This window comes from Coccinella septempunctata, chromosome 2 (genome assembly GCF_907165205.1).
Source record: "Coccinella septempunctata chromosome 2, icCocSept1.1, whole genome shotgun sequence".
NCBI classification, from domain to species: domain Eukaryota; kingdom Metazoa; phylum Arthropoda; class Insecta; order Coleoptera; family Coccinellidae; genus Coccinella; species Coccinella septempunctata.
Genome location: NC_058190.1, coordinates 26,231,181 through 26,241,452, shown reverse-complemented (window position 1 = coordinate 26,241,452; position 10,272 = coordinate 26,231,181). Strand labels below are relative to the sequence as shown.

Genomic DNA, 10,272 nt, shown 5'->3' with positions numbered 1-10,272 from the left:
AGGCAGTCCAACGAGCTGTCACTATCAGCTGATTAGTTGAAAAGTCTGTAGGAAAGACGTAAACAAACGGATTTTTTAAGTTTCGTTAACCTTGTGCTGGTTAAGTCAGTTTTTTTTTTGTGAAAAACATAACCTAGAATTCTGACGAATTACTTTGTTGCTCTAGTATATTTCCTATAACTTATTTAACATCCTTCTTTATTACCTTCCATCAATTTTCATTTCATTTTCCTCAACAAACTCAAGCTCGTGCATCTTCCACACTAAATAACAACTACCTACTCAGTTCAAGTCCAACTTTCGCTCCTTTCCGCTACCGCTACCTAGCACAAATCAAATCCGCTCCCAAAAGTGGCGTCCGCTCCAGAACGTGTTGAGAATGTAGCGCATATGTCACCGAACGTTTACGCTAGCGTTTGGTAACAGTTGCGCAACTGTTTCGTCCGCTGAATGCGACCAATGCTCTGTCAAATTCTGAACAGCGCTACCTACAGTGGAAAAAACGAAACTGATCCCATATCCCCACGAAATTAAAAACAAAATCGAATCAGTGAATACACCAGAGTTTTAGACATCTTAAATGTGATTTACTCAAAATGTCACTACTCGAATATGCCCTCTATCAACTTCTCGAATTGTTCGATCGGCGCATAAATATCAACATTCCGATATGAACATAGAAAATTTATAAAATGTCAAATTTGACTAGGTATCTATAGAAAATTTTTGCAATCATGAATTCACATTTAATTCAAAATGTGGTCGACGGAAAAATCTTGTAATCAACTCGTTAATTAATTGAACGATTAATGATCTCGAACATTAACGTGCGAGCGAAGCGATCATTTATCGCTTTCATCAATAACTTAGTTGATTAAATAACTATTACTGCATACTTTGAAATATGGATGAGGTAATTTAAGGACTATCGAATTTTTTTATATCGTCATTATCAGTTTATGGCTTCAAATTGGTAGATATATAATCGTCGATCTCTGATTTTTCACAGAAATAAAAAACCTTTGAAATTTCGTAGGCATTCTGGAATATCATTATGTTTCTAATTTTCTTAGCTTTCTCAGTTCTTTTTGTTGAGTATTCCTCATCAGGTCGAATAACCAATGGTCAACTGGGTGAGTCTTTTACTTCTACATATAGATATTTCAAAAGTAGATTATTGAGGCCAAAAGTCTTTTCCCTTACCATTTTTTTTCATTCGGCCTAGATGAAATGAAGCCAGTTCGATTTTTCATATCATAATGTGCTATGCCACCCCTACAGTGGCGGATTAGCAGTCTTGGCCGCCGTAGGCCCTTATTTCTTTTCATCATCAGGGATTTGCTATCTCCTATCGAATACATTTTTTACAGATTGGTTATTACTGAAAAATAATTTTTCCATTTCTACCCTTTCTTTTTCGGAATACTTACACCATTTTAATTTGACAAATTTACAATGGCTTTGAACATGTTGCGTTCATAAAAATTCAAGATAGACTGAGGTAAATCAAAAACAAGGTCTGTTTATTTACTACAAATAATTAACAACATAATTGATGAACACTTTTTAAATGTGTCGGATACGAATAATATTCTTTAGATAAATTTCTCATTGCTTATTTCACTATATTCGCTGCTATTTCTTTATCAATGGATATTTTGTAGCGAAATTTCAGGTGCAGATAATACTCGATACGATCTTCAAAATTAGTTATCGTCCGTTTGTTGGTTTTAGTGACGGGCATGAAAAAAGCGGAAAAGTAGTTTCCCCTCGAAGCGAGTTTCCACATTTTCATTTCAAAGTCAGAAAATCGAGGTGTTAAGTTTTTGATGGACCACCCCCTGTATCTCCAAACAACAAATAATTCATTTTATGGAATGAACGAATGAGTTTTTCATGAAGATTCATATATAATGCAAAGAATAATGCATTTTCTCCATTCAAGAAATCTACTTGATCATGAAATATAATGTTCACATTAGTAGGGGAAGATGGGGAAATTGCGGACGCTGGAGGAAAATGAAGTATAACACTTGTATATAATATCTTGTCAATAAGATTTTATTAATTTATTAATCTTTGGTTGATCATCTATAAAATCATCATTTATAATTTCACGGGATTAATGAACAAAATTGTTTTTTTCAAGAAATACAAAACCCTTTCTGTTCGTATTTACCCGAATCATTTGGGATAAGAGCAGACGTGTGTTGGGTTGGTTGGAAACAGCTTAGGGTACTCATGCATTCACTAAATTGAGGTAAATATTGGTTGCAGAAAGCACAGATAAAACCTTCTTCGGACGATGTTCCACCTGAACAGTTCTCGTGAACCCAATTATCGCATTTTACAAACATTCTTAGTCTAATCTAGAAATAGTAGTTAGCAGAAAAGGCAGAATTAGTCCATTTTTTTCTGTTGTAAAATTATTTTTGTACGTTTTTCATATACATTTTCGAAACATCTGTAAACAAAGAATAATTATTATTGTTTTTTATTCACCATATCTGATTGCCTTGTCCGCAATTACGCCAAATGGCATTTCAAAAATAATAAAACAAATATTTGACAATATTTTGTTGAATGTTATTTGAGCATCACCTCTATTGAAACAAAACAATCGAAAAAAACTATTTACTATTCGACATCACTCTTCCGATATACAATATCAAAAGCAAAATGAAAAATCCTCAAAATTAGATCAAAAATACACAATTTTTCGAAATGACTAAAAAAAAGAACGATCACCGGTTCTTCGCACCAAAGATGTTTGAAACTAGATACCTAGATATCGATTGAAATTTATTTTGGGAGGATTTTGCATCTCTTCATAAACTTTTTAGGGTTTTCACTCCCAATCTCTGAAACAAAATCAATTAAAAATGAAATCAACGATTGGGAGTGAAAACCCTAAAAAGTTTATGAAGAAACTAGATACCTAACCTGGTCATGATATTTGAGGGTATGGAGAAGGATCTAGTAGATATCCCGGTGTCCGCTTCTACCCCACGTCCGCAATTACCCCATCGTCCCCTACTAGTTACTACTTTTTACAGATAACAAAAATTTGTCGCCGAACTCAGGAAATGCCATGAAAAAGAAGAGGACTAAAAAAATGCAATCGCACAGTGCGATAATAATTTCATCACATGTGATGAATTATTAAATAAGTAACTGGACCGTTTCATATTTGATTTGCCTCACTTATAAGGTCCATGTCTTAAGCACCCCCAACTTCGAAGTTTTGTAACGCTCAAGTTTTGTACTAGTGTTCTACCGAAATGTTCCGTTGAAAAAAGGTTTTGTACCCCAATTAAAAATGACCAGAATTCTGATTTCAGTTTCGGGGTGCTGTAGCCATGCTCACCCCACACTTTTTTTCTTCGGTAAATTTCGGTACAATGCTAGTACAAAACTATAGCGTCAAAACAAGTGAAAAATTCAAATTGGGGGACATGGACCTCCACCCCACTTATTTTCGAGTGAGCTACGCCTACCGGCCACGAATTCGCAGTCCTCATTCTAATATTGAAAAAGCGTAGTAGGAACCACAGAACACAAATAATAGATAGGAACAAATAATAGGTAAGAACAGAGACATAGCCTACTAGAAGTTCTAGTAGGCTATGACAGAGACAATAACGAGACGCCCAACTCCCCACTATTTCGTCCGATGTTTTGGATCCTTGTTTCACAGCATCGTCCCTGTTTGTAGATGGCGCCAAAGGCACTGTTGTGTAGCGCTTAGCGCGGGAATTTCGAATTATTCTTTTGTGTATTATTGTTTTCTTGTTTCGAAGTATGGGATCAATTTCGCGCAACCATATAATTGATGGTGAAATTTTGGCCATGTTGATTATTATACTTTGCATAAACAATTTCGCTATCAATATGGCTGCGTGAAAATTTTTGGACAAAAACGGAAATACAACTTTTCGAATGGTGGTTTTGCGATTTATTTGAATTTTAATGAAACTAATAACAACAGACATAAAGGAGAACAAAAAGTATTAAAAAGGGGAAATATAAAACAAGTAAAATATAATACAAGTAACGTATAAAACAGCGAAATAGGTCAAATGGCCTTCACATATTCTTAATTTTCTTCAATTTTTTGTGTCCGATTTTCTCTTTTTTTTAGTTTTCATCAAATTTCTGGTTTTCTCCTTTAACCCACCGGACTATTCCAATATTTACAATACTCTGCACTGTTATAGTTTTTATGTATTCACAATGGGTTCATTCCAGCATTGCATCTTTTCAATCTGTCACGTCAATACCGTTCCTTTATTACGATCAGAGCAAAAGTAACCTGAAAATCTGCTCGATCACTTTTCCTCCGAGATGCAATTCAGGAATTCTGCTAATGTTGTTCACATGTTAACCATGAAAAATCAATGTCATTTTGAACAAATTTAGAGGCATGATATGGAAGGTCAGAAATATCAGAGTGTTACACCATAAAATTCTCCAAAGAAGTTTTACCTTGTCCAGTGGATATTGTGAATACTACACTTGGATATTGGATAATACAAACTCCTCTTATCAACATGTTCCAGATGAACATGTTGTGTGCCTTCAATTCATCTGATGATAATAGAGCAGAACAATCCGTACACGTTAATTTCTTATAAATGCCTTTCCAAACAAAACCAGCAACATAAGCTACTGAAAAAGTTTCTGCACTACCCCTATTCACATCTGCTTCAATTTTGGATACCGTCTCCTGTGTTGTTATTTCTGGCATAAATATGTATTCACAACTATCTCTGGTATAAATATTTTCAACTCACTTTTTCATATTAGTTGGAGATCGATGCATTTTTGATACTTCATCTTCTGCAGCTCCACAAAAACCATTAAAAAAACAATTAATAGGTCCGCGTACACTTTAGCGGAAGTCGATTTTTTGTGATTTTATTGTGTATATTTTGACGAACTGAGTTCAAAAAAAGCAGTTTCAACTTTAGGAAACCAGTGGCTCAAAAGTTACGCCACTTTGAAGGTCCAATGTTAAGTCTGATCTGAATGACATTTGACAAAATAATGCGAACCTCATCGAATGAATTTAAAAACTTACAATTCAATTATTTGGTGTCTTTGTAATTATGGTCTATATTATTTCACAACTGGTCATACAGTTGAAAATTCTTCACTGACTCAGTAGACGACGAATCCGAAGCTCAATGGTTAACCAATTCCTATTACTGCATTCACGTTACTTTTTCGATACAACACTACAGTACAATTCTTTTCACTTTTTCATGAACGAAAATAATCATGAATTCTTCATAATTGAAGTGAATTTGCTCTATTCATTCCAAATTGGGTTCGAACTTATGAATAAGTTTTGACATGAATCGAAGTGACAGAGACTAACTCGAATTCATGTTAACCATTGATACAGCGAACTCTAACGATTTGTCAAAATCAGCTAAGCGTTCGTTGCCGTGGGGCACACAAGCTTTTCCCTGCATTGATTCGCATGCTGTTTTGGTTGAGTATTGTGATTTGTGCATGTTTTTGGAAAAAATGTTCTTCCTGACGTTATATTAGAGTGATAAATCTATAACTTTCTCAGAAATGCTCCTTTATAGTGATAATAAAAAGCTTTATGTGCCCCACGGTAACGAACAATCAGCTGATTTTGACAAATCATTAGAGTACCCTATATTTTTTGACACATTTGGAACGAAAAAAAAATCATATTGGTTGATATAGTTCAGGCAAAGTTGAATTTTCATGTAAAATATAAGGACTTGATTCTAGCACAGTCGAAATACATACTGTTTTTACCGTGCTTTCCCTATTCATTATGTTTGTTCCTCAATTTTACCTTGTATAAGGTACCTAGTGAATTCCCCGAGAATTGAGATTGGAATGTGGATCATTTGATAATGAACGTTTACTGTATAATGTTTTCAAATGAATATAATCTAAGTATATAAATATACGATCTATGACGCTAAGATGTGATAGCTTAAGAATGGTGGTTTGAAAATGCAATTTACGACACGATCCTCCGCACTCGTATAAATTGCTATAAACTTACTCTTAAAAAACGAAAACTTTACCCAATCATAATAAAATAATTGGTTTTCTGCTCTTACATATCATGGCTAACCTAAGCTAGCCTAACGTAACCTAACCTAAATTAACCTAAAATTAACAAACAATTATGAGAACGAAGAATTGAATTAAAATGAATAAAAGTATCTAATTTCATTCAAATCTTCCGTCGCGTAAATATGACGGTGCCAAAGAAATCTGACGTTAATTTCCCTGAGAAATAATTCATGCCTGTTTTCACCAACGATCCCTAAATTTTAAGGAATACCTAAGCCCATTTAAGTGACCCTTAGCTTCTATTTCGTTTTCACCAACATTTAGAGAACTCTTAAGTGCTAGGGGACACCCTAAATTATAAATGCCCGAAAGTATTATAGATCTCCTATCGAATCCCTAATAAAGTGACAGCGGATTTTGACATGTCTACGATACGAAAATAGTTATTTTTGATCGAGAACTTTTTTTTTTAACGAGGCGCAGCCGAGTAAAAAAAATAGTCGAGATCACCAAATTATTTCGCGCATGAGATGCAAACAAAATTTTTTCTACGAACGTAAAAATATTATTCTTAAATAAGTAACATGCTTAGCTTGATAATGAAAAATAATATTGAAATGTCAGGATCAAGTGCTGTCACCTCTACGACAGTTGCTTGCAAATCAAAAATTGATAGTCTTTCAACTCCCAAAACTACGATATCACGAGCTGAATCTGAGTTATCTGGTTTAGGAATAAATATTGGTTCGTGCACTGGCTGCACCATTTATGTTAACATTGTAAATAATAAATAAAATTGGGTGGTGTTGAATTTTCTCACAATTTGAAAGCCTCAATTATTGTTATACAATAATAAATAAATGATTTCTTGGATTTTTGCTTGATTGAGGAACATAAAGGTTAAGATATAAAAATCCCATATAGTTTACATGCAGTGTGCGAAGTAAGTATTTCGCACGTTTGTAGAAAAAAGAATTTTTTTTGAAAAAGGGATAAATGTGAGTCGTTATTTTGTGAAAATGATTTCTCTTCGAAATCCCAATCATAACTTTTGAGGGGTTGGTTTGAGATTTGTGTATTTGTTTGGAGACACGGTTGTTTGGGTGATTGAACTAAAAACCCCTTCACAGTGATAACTTCTAGACACCAATTTCTAGCAAATGAACAATAATATTTGAGAGCTTTCAAGAGTAGAAATCGCTCGAATATCAATAAAGCCGAGCTTATTCTTAGGAATGAATAGAAGCTATTGTGTTGAAATTGTTTAAAAAATTTTGAACATTTGAAGTTCATGAAAAAATGCAGTCATGTTGGAATCTGGCGATTCTTTATATCTCGAGAAGGATGTTCGGTGACACCATATAGAATGACTATTAACGCAAAGGGAATATTGGATTTATGTTTCTGTCTTTATTAGTATTAATAAAAAAAACTAGTACGGAACTATTTTATTTAGATGAATATTTCTTCCTATAGAAAGTAAGTTGAGTGAACTATTATCAGTAGGAAATTGAATATTTGGGAAAAATATTGAACAATATATAGAAATCAGAATTTTTCATTGATATGCTTGATGAGGGTACTGAAAGATGGGTAATCGACATTAACACTTCACATAAAAACACTTCAACTGTTGTTGAAATATGCTTAAAGAGTGTTTCTCAATATAGCATTCACTCCAAGAAAAACTATACCACTTTGTTCTATTCTCATTTTTCAATCTTCACATTATGTAAAAGCATGAGCACATTCTGGAATACATCTTTTCTTCTCATGAATCTTTCCACTTGGAATATGTCATATAGAGGTAACTCCCGAGGTAACTCCTTTTTTGATCTAACTTCTTTGTCAAGATTCTGCCAAGAATTTGGTGTGTACTGAACTTTATTATGAAATGAATTTGAAACATTTTTCAAAGATCTGCACTTCCACTTTCTGTTTTTAGATAGATAATCCAGTTGTATTTAAGAGTGTATATGTAGAGCGGAGTACTATGTATTCTATAAAAGCTCACTAGTATTTTCTCTTTTCATGATAATTCGGATTTAAAAGCCAGATACTTGCGTAATTTCTCTCAAAAAAATTAATATTTTTAAAGTCAAACTACAACGAAAGGTCAATGTCACGAGCACAGATCCTTATGTTTTCGAAATACTGTTGAAATCTGATAAGAAACACATTTCTTTTTAATTTATTACAGGGAAACAATGAATAAAGGGCACAGGACATTGGAATATTTCAGGAGAATATAAAGGGAAATCTGTTTGCAAGACATAAAAAATCGTGCGATTCGGTGAACCATCACGTCTGTACCCTAGTATTCCTCAACAAAGTGTACCTTTGTACGGTGAAAACGAATTTATATTAAGGGTAGAGTTAGGTACTCCCTAAAGCTAAGGAATACTTAGATAGGAGCTTATTTAGGGATCGTTGGTGAAAACGGGCATCAGTCATCTAATATTTTTCATTCTATGCTTACAACTGACAAACATAAAATTAGAGTATAATAAACATTACCCAGAATACGCTTAAGATTGAAACTTCAAGGTGGCGAACTTTTGAATCAATGGTTTTCTAATGTTGAAACCACATTTATTGAACTCGCCTCGTCAAATTACATAAGATAGGACTCCTCCTGAAGTCAAAGCAGCAACTAGAATACACTCAACATTGGAACTTCAAAACGGCGTAACTTTTGAACCAATAGTGTCCTAACGTTGAAACAACTTTTATTGAACTCGTCTCGTCAAAATACATAAGATAAAACCCATCCTGTACAAAAAAATCGACTTCTGCTAAAGTGTAGTCACAGCTTTATGTGATATATAGACAAAGATGATTGACATAGCCTGAATCGGACGAATTTAGTGAAGGAGTTGAACGTATCGTTGTTGTCTCTGGTAGGAACTGATTCACAAAACGGTCCATATGGACCTTCGATAATTTATCACTTTCAATGAAATGATCGCACTGGGCTATTTTTACAGTTCTCTTCTGTCTCGTGGCACTCTATGTCCGGCGCTGAATTTTCGGAATCTGTATGTAATATCCATATACGCCCCGGCATACCATTCAAATCGACGTTATTTATTTTTTCAGAACCCATGTGGGGCATGTGCCCCCCAGGTGAAACCCATAGTGGGAAACGTTGTGGCGATCATTGCGCCGCAACATGTCAATCACCTCGACCGATCCTTTGCACTGCGATATGCATACAAGGATGTTTTTGTTCGCCCGGTCTTATCAGAGACGAAATATCTGGAAAATGTGTTAGTCAGTGTCCGGTGAAGTTTGTTGGTCTTTAATTGTACTAACGACAAATAAAACTATTTCAATTTTCAATACATGAGATTATTTCAAACGCTTACGTGGGGTGGAATTATTATAGTGCCATAGCTGGCGACAAAAATGAGCCAGAAATTGGTAATGTTAATGTTAATTGCAAAGATTACACGACTCTACAAAAAAATTTTCGTTCTTTGTCCTAACGTTTGTACTAGGATTTTCCGGTTAATTATGCACAAACACGAAAAAAAAAACCTTTTTTTGGTATGAAGTTTGCTTTTGTGATAGTTATAGTATTAATACTCACTCTTAATTTTTTTAATAATTCAAAATGACCGCGCGATGAGAGTGGGGTGTTTACGTTTACAAGGTGCCGCTAGAGGTCACTCGAGTCATAAACAACGATCAGGTGTTGTTTACAAGCCCAGACAATCTTCAAATGTCGCCAAGAAAGTGTAAATACTATGCTGTTGCATTTTGTTTTATATGTGGTCAATTTATTATAATTCGTGACGTGAAATACGAATTAAAGACATCTCACGTTCCCTTTGAAGCGTATGAAGCATATTTTGACTTTCTAATTTGAAATCAAGACAAGCCATAGGCTCCACATGTTGCTTGTAGTTATTGTAAATGACATCGTTGAATCAGTCTCCTAAACACAGAAGCAAATTTTTTCATGCCATATTTTTTTTTTCGTCTAATTAGGATCTAAACTATCGAATTTTTATGCTTTGCAGTCAAAGTAAAATTTGGTGTTGACCCGTGTTATAGAGTAGAAAGATAGGAAACGCCCTCATATCGCTAGAACTAAAAACCGACTACATTTTGGCCAGTGAAAACACATTTGACAATGAGATGGCGCTGAAAACGTATTGTCATTACAATGACTCTATCAAACACAGTGGCGACAATTGGAAA

The 10,272-nt window shown here is 34.3% G+C and overlaps 1 protein-coding gene across 1 annotated transcript; it reads left to right on the top strand.

Annotated features, from left to right (window-relative positions):
• Positions 1 to 974: 974 nt before the first annotated feature.
• LOC123306381 (cysteine-rich venom protein 6-like) lies at positions 975 to 9,408 on the top strand. Its single transcript, XM_044888357.1, has 2 exons — positions 975 to 1,133; positions 9,166 to 9,408. Exons 1-2 carry the CDS (start codon positions 1,055 to 1,057, stop codon positions 9,369 to 9,371), a joined length of 285 nt encoding a protein of 94 aa, XP_044744292.1. The 5' UTR covers positions 975 to 1,054; the 3' UTR covers positions 9,372 to 9,408.
• Positions 9,409 to 10,272: the final 864 nt, after the last annotated feature.

What these genes read in the sequence shown, in the direction of transcription:
- LOC123306381 (XM_044888357.1), top strand. Translation starts at nt 1,055, where the DNA reads ATGTTTCTAATTTTCTTAGCTTTCTCAGTTCTTTTTGTTGAGTATTCC. An exon ending in AATAACCAATGGTCAACTGG is followed by an intron (nt 1,134 to 9,165) that starts GTGAGTCTTTTA and finishes TTATTTTTTCAG; the next exon opens with AACCCATGTGGGGCATGTGC.